We start from the raw sequence: 26,211 nt of genomic DNA, 5'->3' as shown, positions 1-26,211 counted from the left end.
TATTTATATCTAAATTTGTCTTTTTTGTTTCTTGATGTGTAGATCGAATTTGAACATGAATTTTGGTGGACTAGTAGGTATCATTATACTCTACATTGTTAATTTTTTTCATAATTTTTCACAACTATTTGCATCGAATTTAGAAAAAAAAGGTATACGAGGAAATATCCCCTCGAAGGATTAGAATCTACACTCCTGCACCGCGTACTAGTGCGTACACAGGGTATCAAATGTCACCATTTGAGAAAGAACTGTACTCCCTCCGTCCAAAAAAAGACAAACCCTGATTTCCGTGCCCAACGTTTGACCGTCCGTCTTATTTGAAAAAAATATAAAAAAAAATAAAAAGACAAGTCACGCATAAAATATTAATCATGTTTTATCATCTAACAACAATGAAAATACGAATTATAAAAAAATTTCATATAAGACAGACAGTCAAAATTGGACACGGAAACCCAGGGTTTGCATTATTTTGGAACGGAGGGAGTAGGTAGTAGCATTATTTTCCATGAGAATTATTGGAATACCTACATGTTTGGTTTATCGATTGAATCTCCATAGAAAATGTATATTTTTTCCTCAGATTTCAATAGGAAACTGATTCTTTTTTTTCAAACAAAATTACAGGATAAATTCCTTTGATAACGGATTATATGAAAAATTTAGTTGCAAATATAAAAGTACCTCAAAACTGTATGGAATTCTTGTGTTCCAAGCATTTCGATTTGCTCCTCTCTTCTCTTCCGAGCTGCTCGACTTTACTAGAGCTAATGAAGGCATGCCAAATTTGACATCATGGTGACATTTAGAACATAAAATAGATTTTACAAAAAGTCCAATTTGAATTTAGATGGTACTCCATTAGTTACAAAATAGTATAAGAATTTTTCATCACATCCAACCAAAATCCTTTATATTTTGGGACGGGTAGAAGGAGTGTAAAGCATTTCTGGAAGGAGGGAGTATAAGCATTTCTAGAAATTACAACTGGAGTATAAACATTTCATGAAACTTCGAGTACTACTCCCTCTATCCTATAATATAAAGGATTTTGAAACGATGTGATATATTATAATACTATAATGTGTTATATTTATCTAAAATTCTTTATATTATGGAACGGAGGCAAGAGGGAGTACCATCTAGGAGTACAGGTCATATCGGGTAAATTGCATCTGCAAGGGCTGGATGGCCGGAGACCCGATAGCCCATTCCCCATTTCCCTTATCCGGAAACAGCCTTTGCTTTCCCCCTCCCTAAAACCCCCCGCAGCGGCGCAGCGCCACCTCTCCTCCTCAGCCGAAGCGTCGGGGCCATGGCCATGGCGATGGCGTCGCCGCCCGCTTGCCCATTCCTCCTCTCGCTCTCGGCCGGCGCCACCGCCATTTCCACCGTGTCCGCCGCCTACGGTTCCGTTTCCGCCCCGCGCGCGCCTCTCTTCCTCCTCGCCTCCCCGCGTCCCGTCCCGCCTCGCCGACCCCTCGCCGCGGGCTCCTCATCTCCCAAGGCCGCGGCACCCGCCGCCGTCGAGATCCCCGAGGAGTACGTGGACGATGTTGATGCGGTGAACATTGCGCAGGACGTCACCCAGGTGCATGGCCGCTTCCCCATCCACGCATATGCTCCATTTTTTTGCTTTAACATGGGAATGGGTTTCCATCTAAAACAGTACAGTGAAATTGGTTAAGGTCACTAGGATCATCTCGTTTAGCTTCCAGTATTGTGGTGGTTGAGTCTGTGAGGTACTGGAATTCCATGGTAAATTTTGGTATTTTTCTGTAAGCTCGCAATGGGCATGGGGGATAAATGATAATTGGCTTAGATCTCATTTTTTGTTCTGGCTAGGACAAACTCACAATGGGCATGAAGTATAATTGGTTAGATCTCATTTTGTTATTCTACCCATGAGCATGACCACTCCCACTTCTGATCAAACATTTACTTGTTAATCAGCTGATTGGGAAAACCCCAATGGTGTATCTGAATAATGTTGTCGACGGATGTGTTGCTAATATCGCTGCAAAACTTGAGTACATGGGACCTTGCAGGAGCGTCAAAGACAGGTATGTTTTTGTCATTTGTGTATTCTTTTCTGCCAGTGCCACCTCTCATTCATGTCTTTTCAGGATTGGATTAAGCATGATTAATGATGCTGAAGAGAAAGGATTAATTTTTCCAAACAAGGTTAGATTATCCTGATAGTATTTGCAATACTACCATCATGAAGATTCTAACTTGTGCATATACTTCTACCTATGCAGACCATTTTGGTTGAACCAACTACTGGAAATACTGGTATAGGCCTAGCTTCTGTGGCTGCTGCTAGGGGATACAAGCTAATAGCAACTGTACCTTCATCAATAGATGTTGAGAGATGTGTTCTTCTACGTGCATTTGGAGCTGAGATTGTGTTAACTGATCCTAACAAGGGACTAAAAGGAGCTCTTGATAAAGCAGAGGAAATTGTTTCGAAGACACCAAATGCATACATGTTTCAGCAGTTTAACAATTCCGCTAATAGTGAGGTTGAAACTTAAGACATATCATTTGCTCATTTTTACTTCTGTTATGTGGCACATTTAAAATCCATTTGCCAAAATCTTCTTTAGAAATTTATTGAGAAGCCACTTGGTAATTACAGATCCACTTTCAAACCACAGGCCCAGAAATATGGGAAGACACCTTGGGTACTGTTGACATACTAGTTGCAAGCATTGGCACAGGTGGCACCATTACAGGCACTGGGCGTTATCTGAAAATGATGAACAAAGATATTAAGGTCCGTACTCTTGTCTTCATTAAGCTCTTATTCTATCTTTGAAGAAAACTGGGATATGTTGTGTCCAAATGACAAGTGCTGCAACTTCCATTTTCACTAGGTCTGCATGAAATAAAGAATATGCCATTCTCATCCCTAGTAACTTTATCAGAATTTTCGGAGATATTTGGAGTGGAAATGGAATTTGAAACACATGCCGTTTACACATGATACATGACCACAACTGTGTCAGAATGATTATCTTATTTTGTTCTAAACTAAGATATACTTTTCCACCAAATTCAGTCATTCAGCGATGTTGCTTTAGAATTTATTCTGTTATCATTGTTACTCACTAACTGGTTGATGGTACCAATTACTCCTTAATTTAACTTTGGAAGTGCTTGTGTGCTCTTCCAAAAAGTGAAAAACACAGCTTCTAAAGAAATTTATGTCTTAGTTGCAGAAACTCACCACATGTGTTAAATATCTGTACTATTCAATGATTTGAGGACAACAAAGCAGGGAAATCCTTTGATCTTATTATACCTTTTTTGTAAATTACTTGTTGGACAATTGGTTTCCTCAACCACAGAGATTTCCATTAGGTTAATATCAATATATCTTTGTTTTAAATTCACTTATGTGTTTGGCACTGCCCTTTAATTATCAGGTTATTGGGGTAGAACCTGCTGAAACTAGTGTAATCTCTGGTGATAATGCTGGTAAGTTCAATAACCCCATTCCAATTTAGCAATCAACATATTTGGGAATTGAGCATATTAAGAGTATATTCCTTGGCATTGACATCCTTTTGGTTGATGTCAATTAAAACAGGTTATATTCCAAGCATATTAGATGTTCAGCTGCTTGATGAAGTTGTGAAGGTCCGCAATGGCAACTTTAATTGTCCTTTTATTTTTGAAAAAAAATGTTGACAGTTGACAGTTCCTGCAGTGACTTAATTATGATTTTGAAAAATGCAGGTTACCACCACAGAGGCAGTCGATGTTGCAAGGGAACTTGCACTAAAAGAGGGCCTGCTGGTGAGCTGCTGCACATTAAACCCTGTTATTTTCAGCTACTTTATCAGATTATTGTCGCCGATTATTTGCTACAGGCCTCTAAAAATACGTTCTCTAAAAAAGCTTTATTCTACATTTCTACTGCATTGCTTATATCGCTTGTTCTAAGCTATTTGTTAAGTTTATCATCAAAACATTTAATTTATATATCTATAATTGTGTAGATAATCCACTACAATAATCCGGTCAATAATCTATTTCAAACTGGGCCTAAATGTATTAACTTTGGAGTTATTATTGATTCGATATTATCTTGATGTCAGCATCTTCCTCAAATTGCCATATATGTGATACATAACTTGTTATGGGGATTATTTTACAGGTTGGCATTTCGTCAGGTGCTGCCACAGTTGCTGCTATTAACGTCGCTAAAAGACCTGAAAATGCTGGAAAATTGATTGCGGTGAGAGCTTTTATCTATTAAAAGATGTTGCAGCTTAGTGAAGTTTGTTCATTTGTATCACAATGATCTTATTATAATCAACTCAGATGGTTAATAAATAATGAATTTGCAGGTTATTTTCCCCAGCTTTGGAGAAAGATATATCTCTAGCATTTTATTCCGTCCGATATATGACTCGGTCCGAAGAATGAGGAAGAGATAACTAACTTCTGCCACTCCAGGAAGAAGAAGGTTGCCAGTTCTTAAACCTAACATACTTCCACGGCATAACAGATTTTGAAGGGTGAGGTTCCAGGTAGATTACAACGAGTAGTGCCTGAAATTTTGAAACGCCATAGGCACTGGTCAGCCTCACAGAAGGTTGAAATTGCGCACGGTTGCTGACGAGTAGTTTGCAAGCCTGCAATTTGGTTCCAGGGAATCGTGTCCAAAACTATTCATAACTGTAAATCATCTGCACCAAAGCGTCTGGAACCAGACCACATCCACGATGGAATATGTAGAATTAGATATTGCAGCTAGCATAGTAGGATCTTTCTTCAATAGTTTAGGCTTGGTAATGGAACAGATCTGTAATGTGATATACCTTTTGAGCTGATCTTGTTGACTTATTGAACGAAACTCTACACAGATTTACTACCTGTCTTAAAATATACTCCCTCCGTCCTAAAAAAAGGCAAACCCTGGGTTTCCGTGTCTAACTTTGACTGTCCGTGTTATATGAAATTTTTTTATAACTCATATTTCTATTGTTGTTAGATGATAAAACATGATTAATATTCTATGCGTGACTTGTCTTTTTAATTTTTTTCATAATTTTTTCAAATAAGATGACGGTTAAACGTTGGGCATGTAAACCAAGGTTTATCTTTTTTTAGGATGGAGGGAGTACAGAGTAACAACTTTTAAGTACAAATCTGACTATTATTTTATAGAGGATATCAATAGTTTCTTCAAATTGTGAGTTAATCTGGGCCAATATGGCAAATATCAGGTTTCATTGTCTGCACTATGCTCTAGCCAAATAATCTATGTGGACTCTGGGAGTCTGGAGTCGACCGTCCAAACTCCAAACTCAAAGCCGTCCGTAAAGCAACAAAAGGCTCAGGGCAAGTAGTATAATGTACATATGTTGCCTCTAAGAGTGCCACATTAGATTGAATGATGAGGTGGAGGAGAGAAGTGAGGAGAGAGAAGATAAGCCACCTCTAAATCAAGAGGTAACCTCTACACAAATTTCAAAAAGAATGTGAGAGTATTATAGATATTGGTGTTTGTGTACGGGTGATACGTTGTATGAGTTGTCTCTTAATTCATGAGTGAATAAAATAGATAAATTTAGATGTGGTAATCACATCTACCGTAGCACTTGCCCTCGTAAAGCGAGCAGCGGGCCCAGTTGCAGGGACTGATTCGGAGGAGCTCCTTTCCTGATTTCTCTAGTCCGCCGAGGCGCCGACGAAGAACGCGGGCGGCGAGGAGGCGCAACCGCGCGACGGCGTAGCTCGCGCGGCCGCACGGGGCGGCGTCCTACCTGCGGCCGCGCTTATCCCCAACCCTAACCCGACATGTCGGCGTCGGATCTCCCCGACGAGCTGTGGGCGCGCGTGCTGGAGCTCGGCGCGGGCGCGGGCGCGGCCTCCTCCGCGCTGGGGTTCCGCGACCTCTGCGCCCTCGCCATCGCCTCCCGCCGCCTCCGCCGCCTCTCCCTCCACCCCTCCCTCTGGTCCGCGCTCCTCTCCCGCGACTTCCCCACCCAATCGTCGCAGCCCTCCTCCGCCTCCTCCTCTTCCTCTCAGCAGCAGCTCCACCCCAAATCCGTCTACAAAACTAAGTAAGAACTCCCTCCCTGTCCCGATTAGCTTTCTTCTCGTGCGTGTGGGGGCCGGGGTGACCGGAGTTCTTCTGCAGGTTCGAGAGGCATAAGGTGCGGATGGCGGAGGCGAGGCGGCGGGTGGTGTTCGAGGCAGAGGGCCGCGTGTTGGCGTGCCGGAGGCGGCTGACGCAGCTGGAAGAGTCGTTGCAGGAGGAAGGGGAGAAGATGAAGACCGCCGCGCAGGAGCTGGACAACCTCGAGAGGGTCAGGTATGTTTTTTTTGTCCAAAACCCTATCTTCTCGTGTGCCTTATTTGCTTGATGCTAGAGTACAACTTAGAGAAAGTAGAATATGTAATACACTATCCTAAAAAAACATATTTCTGTGCATTTGCGTAGTTCGTAGTTTGGTTCTATGTGAGCACATAAGAAGATCTATTTCTCTGTTTTATTTAGATAATGGAATTCATTCTGGCCTTTGCTTCAAACAAGATGTATTGCTTTTGCAGCTTGTCCATTAATCTGTTGATTTTCTTGTTTATGCAAGAGCTGGTCTGAGACCTCTACGGTAAAAAAAAAAGCAGCCCGTGTTGTGTTTTTAAACGGTAGTAGGTGAACCCTGTTTAGTTCATATGAATTAGTTGTTGCGGTTGGTCATATTAATCCAGTTCAAAGGCATTTCTGTCTGATTATAAATTCAAATCACTTGCACTGTCACATTCCAGAACATAGTAACTCACACACAAAACAACATGGCTCCAATCTAGAGTCATCCAGGGAATATTTCTTTGTGCTTCAACATGGCTGAAGCATAGCTGCTATAGTTAACTTGGGAATATTCTTGGTGTTTCAACATGCTGAAGCATAACTGCTATAGTTATTAGGAGTGTTTCTTTGAGCTTCAACATGGCCGAAGCATAACTGCCAACTGAAAGGAACCGCCCCGAAGTTTTATAGGAGTACAGGATAGCCACCAATTGTGATGAATGATAAGAAGTGTGTTCAAACTTGAATGGTTATTATGTTAGATAAATTGAGTTACAGGCGCCAAGTGGCTTTTGAGCAACTGATCACAATCTCACCTGTAAAAGAACCACCTTTTCTTGTACTTTGCCTCCAATGGAAAGATGGAGTAAAACAATCCAGTTGGGCCAATGGGACAAATGACTACCTTTGCATGGAATCCCTCCATCCCAGTGGATGGTACACCAGTAACCTGTACACACCTTGCCTGATTAGAGAATTTTAGCATTTCTTCTATTCCAGTCTCCAGAATCCAGATTACCCACAGGATACTTGCATAACATGAATGACTACATACTTTTTTTTCTTCATTAGTCTATCAACTGGTTTGTTATATTACAGTATCATCTTTTTCCAAGCTCTACAGCCATTCCTTGATTATGTGCTATCATGGGTTCTCGCTACTATATTCTCAATTCATTGTCATTTGAGTTGTCTACAGGAGAGCTTCAGTGGCATTAAATGTATGGCAACCACAAGTTGTTCGTGGACGTCAAAAACAATTGGTTCAACAGTGCACAGTTCCAGTTGATTCCCGTCTTAGTGATGTAAACATGGAGCTGAAAGTTTGTAAGCAACAAATAGCAACTTATAAGAACATTTATGTATGTGATCTTGGACTTGACTGCAATTGTAATGATTGACAATGCTAGCCTTACTGGAATTGTGTTTTTGTTGCTATTATCAGAACAAGGAGAAGGAAAAACTGAATGAGTATGAGGAAGCATTGAAGAGAGCAATATATCATCCATTGCAGAGTAGCCATACAAGTTCAATTGCCAATGAGCCACAAGCAAAGAGAAAGAAACGAAAGTAAGACATGCAAGTTTGCCTGTGCAACCTTTCGTCCGATCTTCCTTTGTTTGCAGGTATCTACTAAGAGGCCCAATCTTGTTAAAACGGAGCAGTAATGTTTTTGCCTGAATTGCTCTCTTGTTTTGTTATTTACATGCATATATACTTATTGTTCTATTATTGCCATCATTGGAGTGGATAACAGTTCATAAGGAAGCATATGCCACCTTTTCTGAAAGTTCAGTTTTGTGCTTACATGATGCGATTCCACCGTTCCAGATTCGCACAACAAAGGCAAAGTTCTCCTGATGTTTTTGTTTCTACGTGCAGGTATGCATGCCACTGATATAACCATGGCAAATGCAAAAAGACTGAAGAGAGAGGAAAAAAGGTCCTCTATTGGCCTCTTCCTTGCCAGGCAAGTTGATAGGAAGCTCCATTGATCTTTCCCAAATGCTGAAAGAATCTATTCTCATGGTGGTGTGTGTACCGTCCAGCCGCCAGCGGCCAGCTGTTTATACCATAGCTGAATAGTCAGTGCTGCTGGTGCCTATCTGTCATTCACGAAGCTGTGGGCGGTCAGCTGTTCTAGGGCAGCAGGACGACATACATCTGATCAAATTGCTTCCGCTGACCTTTGGGTTGAAGAGATATGCACATGAAGCAAACCATGTTCCCTTTTTTTTTACCTTCAGTTTCAAAATGTTAGTATGCAATTAATTAAGTACGTGGAAGCTTGTTTTCTGTAAGCTACTTCGTATACAAGTCAATCAACTCTTCCGAATTGTACCCTCCAGCAAGGTTCTGCCTGTAGAAATGGAAGGTCGTGATTGTTTTGTACACATAAAACATAATTTGCATTGCAAACTGAAATCTTAAAAGCAATGAAATCTTTAAAGCTGATAAGCTCCGTTTATCTCCCCATCATCAGATAACAACATCAAGTCTACTTTGCACACACGCCAGAGACATTGAATTTCATGCTCATCAGCTCATGCGTCTGACGTGGTGAGCTTAGTGAGGAAAAAAAAAACAGGAGACGATGGGAAACAAAAGCACCCCTGTCCGATCCTATATTTGTTGCAGTTCATTCATTTCATCACCAGTTTTCCCTGGACCAAAAATCCATCCTCCAAAAAACTCACCGCGGCCGACGTGGCGCCGAGCGCCTTCCGCCTTCCGTGCCGCACCCTCCTGCTGCGCCTTTGACCCGGCCATCCGTTCTCTCTAGCCCCACTGCGAGGTGGCCCCACCTGTCATCGAGGCAGCCTATTAATACACACCTCCCCTCCCCCGCGTCCGAGTCCCAGTCGCATATCCCGCCGCGTACTGGGACCAAGGGGAACGTGGGCCCCACCTGTCAGGTGGGCCGTATATAACGACCGCCTCCTCACCCCGGCCTCTCGCCACCCCAGAAGCCAATCCGCGCGAGGCCTCGCCGTGATCTCAATTCTCCCCCAAATTCGCAAATCCTCCGCGTTTCGTCGTCGCCGTTGCCGTCGCCGCCGAGCAGGGCGGATTCAAGGGGAAGCTCCGGTGAGATCCATCCGCGAAGCGCGTTCCCTCGCGGAACCCTCGCTCGCCGGGCCGGCCGATCTGGTTTGTGCGGGGGTGGTTGTGGTTGTGGTTGTGGTTGTTGTTTGGTCGCCGGAATCCGACGAGTTGGAGATCTCCGAGGGATAGGAATCCGTAGCGTTGCGAGCGCCAGGCGAGGTTACGATGCCTGCGGTGCTCGCCGCGTTCGCCAGCCTCCGCGCGGCCGCCGCCATCGCCTCCGCGGACTCCTCCCCCTGCTCCCATCTCCTGAAGCCCCCCTCCTCCCCGTGTTTTAGTAGTAGTAGTAATATTTTTAGTAGTAGTAATTATCTTTAACGATTGCTTCCCCATCGTCGCGCGCTCACGCCCCTCGGTCCTCACTTCGCGCCGTTCGCGTTCTCGTGTTCGATTTGGTTGTGCTCGATCCGATCTCTCCCTTTCCTGCTTCCGATCAGAAGCAGTCGGCCTTGTTGGAGGTGGTGATTGCTGGTTCTTCGAGGAAAGAGGTATTAAAACGATCCCAATTTATTGCCATTCGCTGTTATTGATGTTATGGTGTTTATTTCATTGAAATGTGCTTCTATTTCAAATTTTGATCATTAGAATATAGATTTATGTTCTCACTATTTATTGCCTTGTAATTCACAGCATGCCAATATTATAGGGCATATTCTTATATTTACCCTTGTATTTGATGGGCAAATAAATCTTGTGCTTGATTTTTTGTAGAGATAGAACAGGATAGACATTTAAGCAGTTAAATGCCCTGTTTGTCTATACCTGTTTCCTCAAATTAAATGAACTTGCTATTTAAGTCAAATATACGTTTGCAGTCATGAAAATGGTCTTATAAAGCTGTGTTAACTAAATTAGATAGTGTTTCTTGTCATTATAACCGCATAAACAGACTCTCATCTAACATTCTAACTTCAACCCGTTTTCTTTTCGGCAGAAAATCATCTCCTGAATTTGGAATTAAGCTTGTGGATGGGCGGATCTTTGGTGGACTCTAGCGCCGAAGGTGTTAGCAGCAGCTTATGTCTCTGCCACAGCACCTCTGAAAAGGCAGGCTTTGAGCATAGCTCATGTGCTAGCTCTGGAGATGGAAATTGTGAAGCTGGAATAGATTTTGGGCAAGATGATTTGGTTGTCAATGAAATTGGAATGGCTATTGCTGAAGTGATGCATGTCTGCAGTGATCATGATGATGATGAAGGGACAGATTCGGGTGAAGACTTTGATGAAAATGAGGGTCTACTTTCTCTGGAATCAGATTCCACTGATGATGTAGTGGATATTGATAATGAATTGGTCATATCGCCTACCTTTTCTAGTTGCAATGCATCTGAATCATCAATCAACAAATCAGACTCTGGAAATTCTTCCATTAATGTAAGTATTTGACTGCAGCCTTGTTCAACCTAACTTGTTCAATATACCTTGCCAGTTGTATTTGTTTTAGTTGTGATATCTACGCACCTAATTTGCAATAGCTACTCAGTTTCTTTTAGCATTTTTTTAATAAGCACATTAAAATCTCACTGCCTTCTTATATCATGTTGTCACTTCTGCTTTAAGAATTGGATAGCATCACTGGATGAACAGTTTCAGTTGTTGTGCTGAACTGCTGATGCCACTTGTATCATGTCCCATCAAAATCTATTCCACTTGATTTTGAGTTTATTTGAAATCATCAATGACCATAAGATCTCAGTGGGCTGTATGTGTTTTTTTCTTCCCATAAAAGATGGGGCCAAATTGTGCTTTCTAACATCACATATATGTTCATGTGCAGGGCACTCCACCGTTGGTTTCTGCAATGAAAGGAAGCCGTGCAAAGTTGGGAATCGTCACAAGTTTGAGTGTTTCATGGGCCCCTGATGTATATGATCCTCCTGTTACTTCTGGGTCTCACACTGTGAAGGGGCATCAAAGAAGTTCAAGGAAGAGCCACTACAAATACAAGCCGGCCAAGAGCAGTAGCAGCCGCAGCAGCAGTGGAAGCAAAAAGGACAGGAAGCATTCTCGCCACAGTAGCAGCAGCAGCAGCAGCAGTAACCACAAAAGAGACAGGAAACCTTCCTACCGCAACACCGTTGGTGGTGTAAGCGTCGGCAGCAGCAGCAGCAGCAGAAATACTGATGCTAGTGCTGCTCAATATCGTGATCTGTACAGCAGCAGTGGCGGCAACAGAATCGACATTGCTGTTCCTCAATACAGCAAGCTATCTCCGTTGGTGCCGTCTGAGAGTGCAACATATCGTAATGTGTACAACAGCACTAGCGGCAGCAGAACTGACCCTACCGTTCCTCATTGTAGCAAGCTATCTCCGCTGGTGACATCTGAGAGTGCATCACTTGCAGGGACCGTTCCTGTGCTGAAGACATTGGAGCCGATCAAACGCAGCTCCAGCTGCTGCAAGGAGCAGCCTTTGAGCTTTCTGTCACGCCAGTTTGTGGCTGCAAAGTACAAGGGGATGTTCTCACTATGGAGTCACAACCAGCTAGCTTCTTAATCATCTGTTGATACATCCAACTCGTAAGCTGTTGGTTATCAACAAAATGCAAAACTTTTACCGCTTATGCCTTTATTATTTTGATTTGTGACCACGTGTCTTGTTCTTTGTTACACTGTTTGCTCCGTTTGTTGAACATCCGAAGAGATGTTATCGAAAGTTGTCGCTCGAAGTATGTATGCATACTCGAGCTCATTATCTTCCCTTATTTATTTGTTCAATCGGCACGGTTCTGTTTGAGGCTTTGAACATCATTTCATCGGTTCAATTCTGTCCAGTTTATTTCGTTTACATTTGTTCGGGTAAAACTGGTATCCTAGATGTTTCAACATCAATCCTTCTAGCCAGAAGGATGAGGTTGCGAAGCACATTAACATTACTGAAAGTGTCATGACTGCTCTAATTCAGCCCGTAATAAAGAGCAACTGGAAAAAGGCATCCCCTGTTATCGTTTTTCCTCTCAATTTACATAAAAAAAATATTTTCAGAATTATCTGCCCTGTTGTTCAGAATTCTAACTAACTCTTGACATCAAGACACTTTCTATTTATTGTAAAGTTAACATCAGAACTGTGGAAAGCCTCTTTTCTTGGCTTTCTGGTGTCTTAAAACAGGCTGTCTTGATCTCCAATTAACGGAAAATCTGTCTTGCTGTGCTGTAGACGCCAACAATTGACATTGTAGTTGCATTACCAGTTAGAGCGGGCAGCCATGAACCATGCCTGAAACAAAAAAAGATATGGTCCAATACGTGGATAACGTAAATATGCATGACATTCCACAGTTCCGACCTCTGGCTCTGAGGCTCTGAACGATCTTTTTACCTTTTGGATGCACCATGTGGTCCATGTCTATGTGATTAGTGGCAATGCTATGTTAATGTTTTGAACTGCTATGTTAATGCTTTTGCCGTGACGTCTACTTGGCATAAAGCAACAAACAAACACTAACCAAACAATGAATTGCGTACGTATCCAACTAAATTAAGTGTTTAAAATGACCAACTTGCATAAGTTGTGTAATGCATAATGCAACCAATGTTGCTATTAATGTATGGACAACAAACCATGATAGGCACGTTTTAACAAACAATAGCAGGAAAGTAGCCTTCTCCTTTTAGGTTCTGTTGGTTGCATAGAACATCTACTCCATCACTAATATGATTTCTTTCCCGTTCATAGCAGCACTAAGACAACGAACATTGCATAAAAAACAAAGTAAAATCAAGTGGAGTTCAATACCTTGAGAGGTTGTATACTTGTATCAGGGCAAGAGGGTCCAGTCAGTTCCAGGATTCCTTTTTATCTGGATACCAAATTATGCTCAGTGATCAGTAGTCATTATTGTTTGGTGATGGACTCCAAAGAGTTTCAACGCCACATCCCTCACCCCCAGCTGTGGGACAATATTCAATCGGTTGAGGAATCACCAAAAGTCCTTGCAAGAACAACTTCCCTCAACAAATCTATGGAAACGAACACGGTCCCTAACAATGATTTCTCTATCATATGACTTGCTTACTATTTTTGCTACTTCATGGCAATCTGGACAGAATCTCAAATTCTTTACCACCCGAATGACGTGAGGCGCTTTTGTCTTCAACAAACCATATGCAATGGCTAACCTTTCACTGTGCTCACAAAGTGCAACTTCTTTTTCCTCTTCACCAACATCATGAAGCACGGCTGCAGTCCAAGGCTTGTGGCCAGCACGTACCACACGGTCAGCTATTTCCCTCAGTAACAGTCTTATCTCCTTTATTTCAGGGTGTGAATCATCACTCACCACAAACTTGTGAAGGTAACCATTAATTTCAATCGAACTACAGCCAGCAACAACATTAACATTGTTTTCCTTCATCTTTTTCCTCATATAGCTTACTCTATCCCACTGGGAATTCGATGCGTACAAATTTGAGAGTAGAACATAGTTTTCTGGATTGCAAGGTTCTAACTCAAGGAGCTTCTTTGATGCTGATTGCACTATATCAAATCTATTTGAGTTCTTACTGGCAACAAGAAGAGTCCTCCAAATTACTGAATTTGGAGGGATAGCCATGCCAGTAACAAATGAATATGCTTCATCCAAAAGGCTAGAACGACAGAAAAGGTCAACCATGCAACCATAGTTCTCCATTGAAGGTTTGATACCCAATTCTTGCATAGTAGACCAATATCGTCGGCCTTCATTCACTAACCCACTGTGAGCACAGGCTGACAACACACCTATAAAGGTGACATTGTTAGGCCTCACCTGACATATTTGCAGTTTACAAGAATTTAATTAGAGCTATTAGAATGGTTATAGACTTACCATATATTTGTAAAGACTGCATGAATTCTACCATTTTGTTGGAAACTAAGTTGAACATGTGAACTAATACATAGAGGACAATGTAGAAACCCTCCCTATTTTTCGCGAATGCAAAACCCTCCCTATTTCAAACCTTCATGTAGCAATGTCACTATCCCAGAAGATATCATGTATGGAACCAACAAATTTTGCACCCATGAGCTAAGTTTTATGGTAGCATGGTACAAAAGACAAAATATATGCTAAACAAAGAACATGAATTTTAAGGAACTACATCATTGCGAATATAAATTAGTTTCTTTTGACACCCATATTTAATGGGTTTTACATTTTCACGTCCAAGTAAATGTATATGAAAAAATCATCACCAAAACCAATTAACAGTCACTACAGATACATCAGTAAAACGATCTTTTTACCTTAAGCTCTAGCATTCTTGAGAAAAGCTTCAAGGCAACCTCTACAAGACCATGTATCGCCAATCCAACGATCATTGCACTCCATGCCTTTGTATCTCTCTCCGCCATTGCATCAAACACTCCCTTTGCCCGCTCTATCAACCCACACTTTGCATACATATCAATTAATGCTGTGCTCAGCTCAAGATCGACTGTGATACCTTTCCTATCGATAAAAGCATGCACCCATCTCCCCAAATCAAGCGCCCCTGCCTTGGCGCATGCCGAAATGACACTAACCATGGTGACCTCATCCGGGTTCACATCTGCTGCCTGCATCTCTCGGAACAGCCCCAAAGCCTCGTTAACCATCCCGACCCTGGAGTACCCGCCGATCATGGCACTCCACGCGGCCAAATTCTTGTCCCCAACCATGCCATCGAACACTGTCCTGGCGAGCGCAACCTCCTCGCACTTGGCATAGAGGTTAAGCAGCCCGGTCTGCACGTAGGGGCTCGGTTCAAGCCCCCGGCGGAAAGCCTGCGAATGCAGCTGCCGGCCCTCCCCGAGAGCCGGCACGACGGAGCACGCCTTGAGCGCGAACGCGAGCGTGAAGGAGTTGGGGAGCGGGGACCCGGCGCGCAGCATTCGGCGGTAGACCAGGACGGTGTCCGCGGCCGGGGCGGCGCCGGCGGCGGAGGAGAGCGCGCGGATGAGGGAGTTGTAGCAGAAGGCGGTCGGCTCGGGGATTTGGTCGAACAGGTTGCGGGCGTAGGATGGCGCGGCGCCGCAGGAGGAGGAGGAGGAGGAGGAGGAGGAGGCGAGGAGCTTGGAGAGCGCGAAGGCGGCTGTGAGGCGAGGGAGGCGGAGCCTGATGAGGCGCGCGTGTGCGGCGCGGAGCGCGAGGAGGCCCGGGCAGCATCGGCGGACGAGCGCGACGACGTGGGCCTCGAGGAGGTGGCGCGGGAGCGAGGCGGCCTCGCCCGGTTTGAGCTGCTGGTGGTGCATGCGCTGCGCGTACGCGTGGGGATCGGCACGCGCGGCAAAGTAGACGACGCCGCGACGGCTCGGTAGTAGCAGCTACACTACCACCGCGGCGTGTGCTCGTGCCGTCGTGCCGCGCTGAGAGATGAATCACCGGGCACCGGCACACCGCGTCCGTTGGGCTCGGTCGGCCTCGGCGGCGGCATGCGGCGAAGAGGAGTGGGCCGCATGTTTGCATGGCTGTGGTTGGGGGCTGGGATACGGGCCGTGGGCTGCTGCGACTGTGGACGCGCGAGGAAGAGTGACAACATCGTGGGAATAAGTATCCACTGTACACCCCTCATCTTTTCATCGAGTTTACATAGTATCCATAAACCGCACTACTGAAAATCTTAACCCTATAACTTACAAAATCGGGTTAAATTAGATCTTATTGCGGTATGAATTGATTTCGCTGATATAACATCCTAATCAACATGAGATAGATCTACGTGAAAGTGGCCACATCAAATTTCTACTTCCCCTCATCGTCCTCCTCTTCCCAAGTAGCTCGCCGACGGGGTAAGGGGCGGCGGCCGGTGAGCTTATATCAGTTTTTAACCCCCCATGGTTTTTCACTGTGATTACCACTGGGTAACGGTGATACTCCTATTCATCAAAACGGTAAAGGAAACCCGGCTAAACCGGGGCTGATCCGCCACTTTGCGGGAACACGATGCTCCCCCACGTCGAAACAGCGCGTCCCCAACCCAACCCAAAAAACAATTCCCCCCCTCCCTGACATGCGTCCTACTCCTCCCCCCCCACCCCCACTTTCTCCCCACATTTTGCCCCCTAGACCAAATCCAACTCAACTCCTCCTCGCCCCCGCGCCCGCACCACCGCACGTGCACCCCTCAAACTCGCCATCGCCCATCCCCGGTCAACTCCACCCCCACCCGCCACCCAGCCCCCGGCGCTCCAGGCAAATGCAGAGAGATCGCGAGTTCGCGACACGCGCGGATCGAATGCCTCCCCGCTCCCATTCTCCCACAGTCCAATCCGCTGTACTAGGCTTGTAGCCCGTGTGTAAACTATTCCCTACTTCCGTTACAGCTGTCTCCTCCTCCTCCTTCTCCTTCTCCTTCTCCCCCCGGGCTTAAAGGATCCTCGTCGCGGAGCCGTGCGGGGTCCCCCTCGCCCTCGCCCCAATGGCCGTGCATTCCTCGGCCGCCTCCGACCTCTTGCCGGGATCCCCGGGTGGATGGTAGCAGGGGTGGAGGTAGGAGGAAGGGCGCGCGCTCCTGGCTGTCTGGCTGCGGTGCGGGCAGGGGCATCGGTAGCTGCGGTGCTGCTCCCTTGGGGGGTGGGTTTGGGTGGTTTTTGGATCGTGGGGGAGAGGAGCCGAGGTGGGTATATCTTCTGTTGCATTGCATTGTGTGCGTTTGGGATTGTTGCACTGGAGAGTAGGTTTGGGGGGATTCAAGATTGCATCGTCGTGTGACGTGGCGTGTGGTTTTTGAAGAACTTCGGTTTCATTCAGTTGTGAAGGTTGGTGTGTGTGCTCTCGTGTTGTTTCTTTCTTTGTATAGCGGGTGATATATGGATCGTCCATTCATTCTATTTTAGTTCTTTTTACTGCTAGTACAGGAGTAAATTTGTGTTTGCTAACTTTGATTTCCAAAAATGAGACCAAGACTGAAGTTTGGATTTTTATGACTTGTTTAGTGTTCAACTTAACCGCTTTCTCGCTACGCTTTTTTTTTTCAATTACTGCATGGTTCATCTTTGAATTGTCCATTTGGTGGCATTTTACTTATATATGAAAACTATGATGTACTGCTTGCAGATTCTTTGTGATGCACTGGGCTCGTGTTCATACTTCAAACTGACAAACAAAAAAGGTTCTTTAACCGGCTTCAGCGATTAATGGCCTTCACTGGGGAGGAAAAAATGAAGGTGACTTGCTAATTACATTTCCACGGTTGCTTTATGTATAGAAATGAAATACTCGCCTTCAGAAAATAGGATTGTGTTCCAGGGTTGTCGCCCAAAACTTTTCGGAGCAAAGGAGAATAAAGTCTCAAACAGAACAGACAAACCAAGTTGCAACACCGGTTGGTTCAGATCTTCCCTTTTAAAAAGTTTCTGTTCCCTTTTTGTTTCATTTTGGATCGTTGTTTTAATGGCGTTGGCAGTTAGGCTTATGTATTCAAATATCCTTTTTCTTAATGCAATGATACACCCATCTTTTGCATATTCCCGGGAAAAAAAATGTATATACAGTTTCGGATGCTAGTTGAATTGTTCCTTATCTTTGCCAATTGAACATGATTAGGGGTTATTTGGATCTCCAATTTTAGGAAAAGTAAATTTAATTAAGCAAGTTAGCTTGCCTAAAAGTCTAATGCCTTGTTGGTTAAACAAGATAAGACTAGGATAGCAAAGTTCATTTGAGTTTTAAAGAAAACAGCTGCTTCCTGTTTTTTTCACAAAATTCAAAATATGAATATAGTAAACAACTAGAAGAAACTTTATATGGCATCATTTTCATCAGTGAATCCCTTCTTGTGGAGGGCAATCCCTTATTTGCCGTTGTAAAGTTCATGCGATCCCATGTTAGTTATTTGCAACTGAAGTTTCATTGGCATGTGACTGCATGGCCCATGTCAGAGAGGGAGAGAGAAAGATAGACTTCTTCAATTAGATAATTCCATTAACGAGTTTCCTTTTGCCTTGAGATCATAGAAGGAACTAACTGTGTTGTATGGCCTTACATAATAACAGGGAAGTTTGGTCCAAGTTCTTCTAATGCTGCGTCATCTTCCCCCCTAAGGGCATTTTCAGGTACACTAATATCTAGTAAATCTGGCTAAATGTTTGGAGATGGCCCAATTTTAATTGTTAGTGGGCTTTACTTGTCTTATGCTTTTGAACTAAATGGAACAAGAAGTTAAGGGCATGCGTCTCAGTCATTTCCTGGCGCAAACTCCTAATAATACAACAACTGAGCCCGTCAGGTACAACAATTCAAATTCCATATTTGATCATGTGCCCATCCTCTCTATGCCAACTAGATCAAATTGTCCAACTTCTGCTTTTTATTAAACAGAATATTTGTTGCCACCTGGAACGTTGGAGGAAAAGCACCTACAGCTGAGCTGAACCTGGATGATTTTCTTCCCCCTGATGATCATTCAGATATTTATGTTTTGGGGTGGGTCTTTTATTGCCCTTTTCTTAATATACTAGACGTGGAAAATATTTTTTTTGTCAATTTTACTAAATTTTCTGTTCATGTTATCCGACTTTCTCCATGTATGTTAATTTCTTGAATGTTGGCTTTGACATATAAGACTATACTAGTATTTGATACATAGCTGAACGAGGTAAAGAAAGGAAGTTCCATGATTCCTCTGTGGTAAAAACTGTCATTGATTTTGTATTCAGATCAGTGAATCATATTTTGCTTTGTAGCTTCAAGTTCACATCTAATCAATTCTGTAACATTTAAACTTTAAACAGTTTTCAGGAAATTGTTCCTCTCAATGCTGGCAATGTGCTTGTAATAGAAGACAACGAACCAGCTGCCAGATGGCTTGTTCTTATAAACCAAGCATTAAACCGGCCAGCTGAAACCAATGCCAATGTCTTTCAGAATGAGCCATCTCCCTCTGTTGATTCTAGTGTCTCTCGAGCTTCTTCAAGCCTCGATACTTCGTTCTCTGACCTAGCAAAAACATCAAGTAGTTCCACAATCTTCCAGAAGTCTAATCTAAAATCCATTAGAAAATCCTTCATGCCAGTCCATCGAAAACGGCTTAAGGCCTGCAACTGCCCTGTAGAGATGGCCAAATCATCCTACAGGGATGCTTGCTTTGGTTGCCCCAAAGCATATGCTTACGAAATAGATTCGTCAGAAGAGGATGAACGGGAAGAAAAGAAAGGGCAATCAAGGGATTCTAATGGATCTGTGCGCAGTGAAGTAATTTCTCCTCCCACCGCAAGGGATGAACTAAAATATAATCTTATAGCATGTAAACAAATGGTTGGCATTTTTGTAATGGTATGGGTGAAGAAGGAACTAGTGCAGCACATTGGTCATCTAAGAACGTCTTGCATAGGGCGAGGAATTCTGGGTTGTCTTGGAAACAAGGTCAGAAGCAAAGCATAATATCAGTTTGAAGTGCTTTTGTAAGTACTTTTTCTGAGTACACTTCTTCTGCAGGGATGCATATCAGTGAGCATGACACTGCACCAGACAAGCTTTTGTTTCATCTGCAGCCATTTGGCTTCAGGTCAGAAAGAAGGTGATGAATTCCGGAGGAACTCTGATGTTCTTGAGATACTGAGGCTTACACTGTTTTCAAGGATTTGCAGGAGAGGTGTGCGAAAAATCCCAGAGAAAATTCTTGAGCATGAGTAAGAATGTGCTTTTAGTGTGCTTGTAATTAGTAAATATATGTATCTTGTCAAGCGTATATTTCTAAGCTATACGCTGTTTGTTTCAGTAAGGTGATATGGTTCGGAGATCTGAACTATCGTATCGCACTGAGCTATGCAGATACCAAAAATTTTTTGATGGAAAATAATTGGGATGTTCTCTTTGAAAGGGATCAGGTAACTTCCATTTCTTGTTGCAGGAAAATGATCCATTTTTTCTGGAATAGCAATATCATGTACCTGAGAAACAATTACTATTTCAAAACAATATTATAGGAAGCATTTTTTCCTTAGACACCATTATGGTACTCCTCTGTGCTTACTGGTTTTGAAATTTAAAACAAGTGAAATCTGAAATATGCAAATCTTTTGATACTTCCATTATATTATTGAAAGCTATTTTTCCTCTGCAAAATACTTTTTTCCCCCTCACTTATGTCCTGTATAACACTCCAGCTCAAAATCGAACGTGATGCTGGGAGAGTATTTAAGGGGTGGAATGAGGGGAAGATTTTTTTTGCTCCAACATACAAATACTCCTATAACTCAGATGCTTATGCTAGTGAGACTGCAACATCAAATAAAAAGAGGAGAACACCAGCATGGTATGCACCAATTTTAGTTGGTTTTCAATTATAGTAAGGCTATAATACAGAAATGTATTGATTGTGCTATTCAATTAATTCATTCAACTGTATGTCTAGGAGTTGACTTGATACAATTAACATGTGTTACTATTCTGGTCTGATACAAAAGTAAGATGCAACACTAATTGGCATGAAAGAAACAAAATTAAAAAATAAGTAAAATTCTGCATACTATAGTTGTCATATAATATAACATAAAGTCACTAATATATATACAGACCAAACTCTATGCACTGCATCTGTAATTAGAGGTAATTCAGTTTATGATTTGGTTGTATATTTATATATTAGTAAATTTTCCTTTTTTAATTTCCAGTAACTATACCATGAAAGAGTTTCTCGTGACTTGTGAATTATGAACATCCGTTTGCTTGAGTATTGCGTAGCGTCCCTCTTAAATAGTTTGGACTTGCTCAGGTGTGATAGAATATTGTGGCGCGGGGATGGTATTTTGCAACTATCCTACTACCGTGGGGAGTCTAGATTTTCCGACCATCGGCCTGTTTGTGGGACCTTCATTGTTGAAGTTGAGGTACTAAACAGAAAGGCAAAGATGCGGCCATCAAATGCTAACATGAAAATCGGAGCTGAAGAGCTCTTACCACAGGGAAACAATAAGGGTAAAGGTACAACTCTTCTTGCTCACATGCCGTGATAGTTATCTCATAAGCATAATTTTAGTACTAGCTAAATACATGTGCTTTTAAAAAAATGTTTCAAACTTTAAAGAAGTGTATAATTTTTAATTGAACATCAATTCACAAATAAAACCACATGCGCAAATGACACAACTATCCATGTAAGATTTTCAAATGATAAAAACACGTACGTGCCGCAAAAAATCCAATGGTGGTGGTGCTGGACAATGTGAGTCACCAAGCACCACCGGTACCATCACTAGCTTCTTTTGTGATTCTGAAGAGAAAACTGAAGGACTGTTCATATGTCAAATCATTAAAACTTGAAAGTACCTTCTCAGGTTGTATCAGACCTGCAGGCATCTACTATTGTTGGTTCATCACTCCAGGTTTAAAGTGGGTTTGGTCGTTCAGAAACTAAAACCAGTTGTACTGAGAATCAGGACTGAATTCATTTAGTTCAATTTCTGCTAAGATCTCTCTCTTCTGGCTTAATGGTTTGAAATCTAAAAAGAAAAAAGCTGTCATATATATATTGAATCACACTGAAGCGTGAGGATTGATTGCTATATTCGTAATTTCATCTTGCAGGTTCATCACGAAGCATGAACTCTCCAAAAATATCGTAATAACCTGCAGAAGTCAGACAGTTTCGTTTTTGAGTCATTAGCACTCAGGAGTCAAGATGTACTCTTTGGCCCTGTTTGGATGAGTGGTAGATAAATCCTCCTCCTAACAGGCTCTTGGAGTGCCTGTTATACATACGCCTTGGAAGGAAGGTGATGATTAAATTTGTGCAGCAAATTTAGTTATTCTTTCCAACGAAATGGTTGGATACATATTCGACGAGTTGCTTACCAGTTTACTACCCAAATACTCCTAACCTAGACTCCTTGTTGGTAGGGCAAAAATGCAGAGTGTTTTTTTTTCCCTTTGCAAAGGTTACTGAGTACTGACCCTGATGTAGGCCTGCTTTGGTAGTTTGAGGTTATTTACATGGAAGAAAAAAAATGTACTGATGAACGTAATGTTCACAACGGTTCTTCTCCTTTGTGTAGATTCGATCTGGTGCAGCTTTCATGAAATCATGCTTGAAAGACTTTGATCATATGAGCCAGTTGAGTACCCGCATGTAGAGCTGCATGACGGGATGAAAATGGTGGTGAAAATTTCCGACGGATTGAGCATTGTTACCATTTTCAATTTTAGCTATATATAAGATATTGATTTTTTTTTAATTTGTTATTGTCCTGTTGTCGCTAAATCGTTAAATTGATGAACATGAAGAACCAAGAATTTCTGACGGACCAATCGAGAATTGTTTCCACAGGAATTATATCGTTTTCAACTTCCTAATATGTAACAACCTAGGATACGATTAGATTCATCATAAAACTATAAATCTAATGTTCAGATTTATAATTCTAGAATAAAATTAAATTTATCTTAGGTTACTGTATATTGAGATTGAGGGAGTAGTTCGTACGGTGGGTGTCCTGGCGGTGTGCGGCCTCAGCAGCATGTGAGCAGGTCGAGTTGCCGCCGTCAGCGGTCAGCCTGCCAGCATCTGCAACCGGATGGTGGAGGCGCGGACGACGCTTCGGCGCTCCCGCGGAGTCCAGTGCGGAGCTCGCCGCCGCCTCAGCGTCTGCGTCGAACGAGCGGGTGCCCACGAACAGTCGCACGAAGCCGAGGCGCGAACGGGCCGGGGCATGTGCTGGGCGGACATGATCGAGCAGAAGCTGGCAGCGACACATGTGCCCGCAGCGATCGAGCGCATCGCGACGTACGGTCGGCGGCGTCGACATGTTTTGGATCCCGGAACACATGATGGCATGGCACGATGGCTAGCGACGGACGTACGGCTTGGTAGAGCTCTTTGTTGCGAGATCACAAGCGCCTCATCCGCTTGATCCCGTGATCCATCCAGCCCCCGTGCCGTGCGTCGTCCCTACATACACGCACGGGAGGGAGAGGAGCAACCGGAAATCACATGGCCCGCCACGAGGAGACGCAACCAAAATTTCTCAAACAGTTGGGAAGCGATTGAATGAAGGGATCGGAATCTTAGCATTCATGAACCTACAGCGCCTTACGGCCGATCGGGGCCGGCCGCCGTGTATTGCCGACCGGCGAATCCAATGCTTTTTTTCCCCACACTTTGATCATCTCCAGCTCACATCTTTCCAAAAATCCTCTCCACCTCGCCTCCAAAAACCAAGCATTTAAACACTGAAAATAATTAACAGAAGGCCCCAAGTAGCTACTGCGGATGGCCAGATATCACTACGTGTGTACATATAGTCTCACCATATGCTCTAGCAACTTACGACAAGGAAGAGTTACTAGTTAATTATAAGAATTTAAAGCAAAGCAGAAAAATATCGTTCATTGCGCATACGTACTGTAACGTGTTGTAAATTAATACACAGCCAAATGTGTGGCAAGAATAAACAAGAATCGTCGGGCTAAATCTTGAGATCGATCGGCCGAAAATCCAGGCATTTTCTAAACCATCCCGGCGGCTGCAACGGCGAGGACCACCGCGGCGAGGGCGGTGAAGCGGCCGGGAGCATGGTTACTCGACTCGGACGGCGAGGCCGACGGCGATTTCTCTGCAGAAATGCATCGCCAGAAGCAGAGTTTAGCTGATCAAGCAAATGTGTGACTAGTGACAGGCTGACTCGTCAGGACTCAGGATCCCTAGCACTGTAGTAGCCTACAATGACACTGCTCAACTACAGAACTTCCGTAAGCAAAATCAGCTGAGAAATTATGAGCACTTCCGTTCCGTTCAAAAAAAAATTATGAGCACTAATGGATACTTAGTGGAACTATTATATGCTGTACTGTACCGTGCTACCATGGACAGAAGGATCTAGATATATATGCAGCTAAAATAAGTTAAGAACATGCCAATTTTCTCTCCGTTTATTGTTTGTTATAGCACAATTAATTATCATGAGCTGTTTAGAATTTTCTTGAGCCTGGATACTCAGAATATACATATATGATATGAAACTGAACCAAGAAAGCACATGAGCAGTAGTACTTACCAGGCATTTGTGGTTCAGTAGATGGCCCGAGGCCTGCCATCGGCGATGCAGAAGGCGCCATAGGCACAGGTACTCCAAGAACTGCATTTTGTGTGTAACCAAAAGTTAATTTTATACGGTCTTTAAAACAGTAAAATTCGATGAATGGAATGGTAAGATATACTGTTGGGGTTAGTGAAATGATATTTGGAGCTTTGGACAGGGTAATAAACCATTAGGGTGATCACATTTCCACTAGCTAAGCTACCTAGCTAGCTACAGACTGATGTGAACAAAGAACAGATGCAGTTTAAGTTGTTCTCCTTTCTAACTTTTGGTGTTGTGTCACGCACATTGCTAGTATTAATAGTCCTCTCTCCATTTATTTTGATAGTCATATTTCCAAATCTAAAAATTTTATTTTTGATAAGCATATTTCACTTCAACAACCTATCATTTTAATGACTTTCTCGGATTTAATGCATGACTCTCCATTCTTACACACATGATTGGCTACATGCGCATTGAGAAACGTAAATATCAGTGAATCGCTTGTTTATAAGGAATGACTAGTAGCATGTTTATATGGATGATAAGTAGAATTACTTATCCTTGGTCTGTGTGCCAAGATAAAATATGACTATCAAAAAAAAGTAGATGGAGGGAGTATTAATTATTTTTTCTGTGTTCTCGTTCAGCTGTAATTATTCTCTTCATACAAAGATGCGCAAATCTTTTGAGTATTCCCAAAAAAACATTACTAGTACTAGTAATACGCAAGTAAACGTTCTACTATTCGTCAAAATCCACGGTTTGCAACTATGCTAGGCAGAATTAAACCCTTGCAAGCGAACTAAAAAAGGGAGGAGCAAAAGAGAGGCGATGGAGTAATTGTGCGTACGCGCGCATGCGGTGACGGGCGGCGCGGCGAGGCCGCAGATGCCCGGGAGCGCCATGGCGCGCTTGTAGTCGACGCTGATGTCGTACGAGCTGGCGCCGCCGGCGAGCAGCTGGCAGAGGCAGACGGGCTTGGACTCGAGCAGCCCCGCCAGCTCCGGGCAGCACGGCTCGTCGGGCTTCCGCGCCGTGCTCCCGTTCATCACGTACGTCAGGCAGTCCGACATGTTGAGCACCGCGTCCATGCACGCCGGGCTGATCCCGCCCGCCGGCGCCGGCGCCCCCGCCGGCGACATCTGCGCCGCCGCCATCCCCATCGCCACCACCACGGCCACGGCCACCGCCGCCACCGCCGTGTGCAGCCGCACCGTCAATGCCATTGCCCTCTCCCTACTGATCTCTCGCTGCAGTCAGGACAGGAGAGAAGGCAAGCAAAAGGCTCAAATGCAAATGGTTTGCGTGTGCGCGGGTACACAGGAGTCGCCTGCTTATATACAGCGGGATGAGACGAGCACGACTGCGATTTTGTACGCGCCCGGTTAGAATTCTCATGCTACATTTCTACTACTATACGGAATCAGTTCCATTTCTGTAGATACCAGAAAAAATTCTAGCGTGCGTACGTTCTCCCGAGTGGCCCGCAGTGGTACAAATCTAGCTGTAGTGCTGTGATGTCTTTCAGGCTTCATCAAACTTGCTACTACTGTTGTTAGTACATTATACATTTATACTGAACCAATAGCAAGTGAAGAAGAAATCTCCCAACACACTACACACAGAATCAGAGATCCACTCTTCAAAGACGTCACGGGTCACTGTGGTCAAATCCAACGGTGAATTTAATCGAAATCCACCCGGCTGGGTCCAGTACCCCTGTCCTGCCGATCGACCCAGACCTGCCTGGCTGGCTGTCTCGCCGACCGGCTCGTCCTCCGTATCACGCT

General features: G+C 43.6%; 6 protein-coding genes across 17 annotated transcripts; 4 read left to right on the top strand and 2 right to left on the bottom strand.

Moving 5' to 3' along the window:
* Nucleotides 1-1,300: 1,300 nt before the first annotated feature.
* Nucleotides 1,301-4,904, top strand: LOC4327479 (cysteine synthase-like). Its single transcript, XM_015766495.3, has 10 exons — nucleotides 1,301-1,594; nucleotides 1,957-2,066; nucleotides 2,130-2,187; nucleotides 2,265-2,528; nucleotides 2,645-2,782; nucleotides 3,435-3,486; nucleotides 3,599-3,648; nucleotides 3,748-3,807; nucleotides 4,169-4,249; nucleotides 4,362-4,904. The coding sequence occupies exons 1-10, from the start codon at nucleotides 1,319-1,321 to the stop codon at nucleotides 4,449-4,451; spliced, it is 1,179 nt and encodes a 392-aa protein (XP_015621981.1). The 5' UTR covers nucleotides 1,301-1,318; the 3' UTR covers nucleotides 4,452-4,904.
* Nucleotides 4,905-5,659: 755 nt separating this feature from the next.
* Nucleotides 5,660-8,788, top strand: LOC4327602 (F-box protein SKIP24). 4 transcript variants are annotated; one of them, XM_015766497.3, is made up of 6 exons: nucleotides 5,660-6,083; nucleotides 6,161-6,334; nucleotides 7,530-7,657; nucleotides 7,776-7,956; nucleotides 8,213-8,300; nucleotides 8,380-8,788. In XM_015766497.3, coding segments are annotated over exons 1-4 (570 nt in total). In that variant the 5' UTR covers nucleotides 5,660-5,817; the 3' UTR covers nucleotides 7,778-7,956; nucleotides 8,213-8,300; nucleotides 8,380-8,788. The 4 variants fall into 4 exon arrangements, with proteins under 4 accessions (XP_015621983.1, XP_015621982.1, XP_066160996.1 ...); XM_015766496.3 differs by having other exon boundaries at nucleotides 7,530-7,692; XM_066304899.1 differs by having other exon boundaries at nucleotides 8,213-8,788.
* A 499-nt stretch (nucleotides 8,789-9,287) lies between these two features.
* Nucleotides 9,288-12,201, top strand: LOC4327599 (uncharacterized serine-rich protein C215.13). The gene is made up of 3 exons (XM_015763732.3): nucleotides 9,288-9,924; nucleotides 10,371-10,810; nucleotides 11,214-12,201. The coding sequence occupies exons 2-3, from the start codon at nucleotides 10,406-10,408 to the stop codon at nucleotides 11,931-11,933; spliced, it is 1,125 nt and encodes a 374-aa protein (XP_015619218.1). The 5' UTR covers nucleotides 9,288-9,924; nucleotides 10,371-10,405; the 3' UTR covers nucleotides 11,934-12,201.
* Nucleotides 12,202-12,351: 150 nt separating this feature from the next.
* LOC4327598 (putative pentatricopeptide repeat-containing protein At5g40405) lies at nucleotides 12,352-15,829 on the bottom strand. Of its 2 annotated transcripts, XR_001541979.3 has the most exons (3): nucleotides 14,666-15,829; nucleotides 13,175-14,186; nucleotides 12,352-12,655 (listed from the first exon to the last, which is right to left on the bottom strand). XR_001541979.3 is itself a non-coding variant. In XM_015763729.3 (2 exons), the coding sequence occupies exons 1-2, from the start codon at nucleotides 15,650-15,652 to the stop codon at nucleotides 13,359-13,361; spliced, it is 1,815 nt and encodes a 604-aa protein (XP_015619215.1). In that variant the 5' UTR covers nucleotides 15,653-15,829; the 3' UTR covers nucleotides 12,352-13,358. The 2 variants fall into 2 exon arrangements, 1 of the variants encoding a protein (XP_015619215.1); XM_015763729.3 differs by having other exon boundaries at nucleotides 12,352-14,186.
* A 933-nt stretch (nucleotides 15,830-16,762) lies between these two features.
* LOC9268288 (type I inositol polyphosphate 5-phosphatase 10) lies at nucleotides 16,763-22,580 on the top strand. Of its 7 annotated transcripts, none has more exons than XR_010737085.1 (13): nucleotides 16,763-17,016; nucleotides 17,457-17,566; nucleotides 17,649-17,724; nucleotides 18,395-18,454; nucleotides 18,561-18,627; nucleotides 18,720-18,824; nucleotides 19,133-19,763; nucleotides 19,836-20,029; nucleotides 20,119-20,227; nucleotides 20,507-20,655; nucleotides 21,115-21,323; nucleotides 21,927-22,114; nucleotides 22,394-22,580. XR_010737085.1 is itself a non-coding variant. In XM_066304888.1 (12 exons), the coding sequence occupies exons 2-12, from the start codon at nucleotides 17,537-17,539 to the stop codon at nucleotides 21,962-21,964; spliced, it is 1,668 nt and encodes a 555-aa protein (XP_066160985.1). In that variant the 5' UTR covers nucleotides 16,763-17,016; nucleotides 17,457-17,536; the 3' UTR covers nucleotides 21,965-22,580. The 7 variants fall into 7 exon arrangements, 4 of the variants coding, with proteins under 4 accessions (XP_066160985.1, XP_015622440.1, XP_015622451.1 ...); XR_010737082.1 differs by having other exon boundaries at nucleotides 18,558-18,627; XR_001542722.3 differs by lacking the exon at nucleotides 16,763-17,016 and adding an exon at nucleotides 17,020-17,158 and having other exon boundaries at nucleotides 18,558-18,627.
* LOC9270480 (non-specific lipid transfer protein GPI-anchored 2) lies at nucleotides 22,104-25,730 on the bottom strand. 2 transcript variants are annotated; one of them, XM_066304904.1, is made up of 3 exons: nucleotides 25,272-25,730; nucleotides 24,392-24,472; nucleotides 22,104-22,473 (listed from the first exon to the last, which is right to left on the bottom strand). In XM_066304904.1, exons 1-3 carry the CDS (start codon nucleotides 25,645-25,647, stop codon nucleotides 22,421-22,423), a joined length of 510 nt encoding a protein of 169 aa, XP_066161001.1. In that variant the 5' UTR covers nucleotides 25,648-25,730; the 3' UTR covers nucleotides 22,104-22,420. The 2 variants fall into 2 exon arrangements, with proteins under 2 accessions (XP_066161001.1, XP_015622420.1); XM_015766934.3 differs by lacking the exon at nucleotides 22,104-22,473 and adding an exon at nucleotides 23,698-23,950.
* Nucleotides 25,731-26,211: the final 481 nt, after the last annotated feature.

Source organism: Oryza sativa, chromosome 1 (assembly GCF_034140825.1).
Source record: "Oryza sativa Japonica Group chromosome 1, ASM3414082v1".
NCBI lineage: Eukaryota > Viridiplantae > Streptophyta > Magnoliopsida > Poales > Poaceae > Oryza > Oryza sativa.
The sequence above is the reverse complement of the archived record's forward strand: the minus strand, read 5'-3'. Positions and strand labels throughout refer to the sequence as shown.

Excerpts from the sequence above, each read along its gene's own strand:
- LOC4327598 (XM_015763729.3), bottom strand. The coding sequence starts at position 15,652 with ATGCACCACCAGCAGCTCAAACCGGGCGAGGCCGCCTCGCTCCCGCGC. Across the intron at positions 14,187-14,665 it reads CAAGAATGCTAGAGCTTAAG|GTGAGGCCTAACAATGTCAC; the intron begins GTAAAAAGATCG and ends CAAATATGTCAG.
- LOC4327599 (XM_015763732.3), top strand. The coding sequence starts at position 10,406 with ATGGGCGGATCTTTGGTGGACTCTAGCGCCGAAGGTGTTAGCAGCAGC. Across the intron at positions 10,811-11,213 it reads CTGGAAATTCTTCCATTAAT|GGCACTCCACCGTTGGTTTC; the intron begins GTAAGTATTTGA and ends GTTCATGTGCAG.
- LOC4327479 (XM_015766495.3), top strand. The coding sequence starts at position 1,319 with ATGGCCATGGCGATGGCGTCGCCGCCCGCTTGCCCATTCCTCCTCTCG. Across the intron at positions 2,188-2,264 it reads GATTAATTTTTCCAAACAAG|ACCATTTTGGTTGAACCAAC; the intron begins GTTAGATTATCC and ends CTACCTATGCAG. Across the intron at positions 3,808-4,168 it reads CACTAAAAGAGGGCCTGCTG|GTTGGCATTTCGTCAGGTGC; the intron begins GTGAGCTGCTGC and ends ATTATTTTACAG.
- LOC4327602 (XM_015766496.3), top strand. The coding sequence starts at position 5,818 with ATGTCGGCGTCGGATCTCCCCGACGAGCTGTGGGCGCGCGTGCTGGAG. Across the intron at positions 6,084-6,160 it reads AAATCCGTCTACAAAACTAA|GTTCGAGAGGCATAAGGTGC; the intron begins GTAAGAACTCCC and ends GTTCTTCTGCAG. Across the intron at positions 6,335-7,529 it reads GACAACCTCGAGAGGGTCAG|GAGAGCTTCAGTGGCATTAA; the intron begins GTATGTTTTTTT and ends AGTTGTCTACAG.
- LOC9270480 (XM_015766934.3), bottom strand. The coding sequence starts at position 25,647 with ATGGCATTGACGGTGCGGCTGCACACGGCGGTGGCGGCGGTGGCCGTG. Across the intron at positions 24,473-25,271 it reads GCCCGTCACCGCATGCGCGC|TTCTTGGAGTACCTGTGCCT; the intron begins GTACGCACAATT and ends CACAAAATGCAG. Across the intron at positions 23,951-24,391 it reads TACTGAACCACAAATGCCTG|AGAAATCGCCGTCGGCCTCG; the intron begins GTAAGTACTACT and ends GCATTTCTGCAG.
- LOC9268288 (XM_015766954.3), top strand. The coding sequence starts at position 17,537 with ATGGCCTTCACTGGGGAGGAAAAAATGAAG. Across the intron at positions 17,567-17,648 it reads CTGGGGAGGAAAAAATGAAG|GGTTGTCGCCCAAAACTTTT; the intron begins GTGACTTGCTAA and ends ATTGTGTTCCAG. Across the intron at positions 19,764-19,835 it reads TGGGTTGTCTTGGAAACAAG|GGATGCATATCAGTGAGCAT; the intron begins GTCAGAAGCAAA and ends CTTCTTCTGCAG.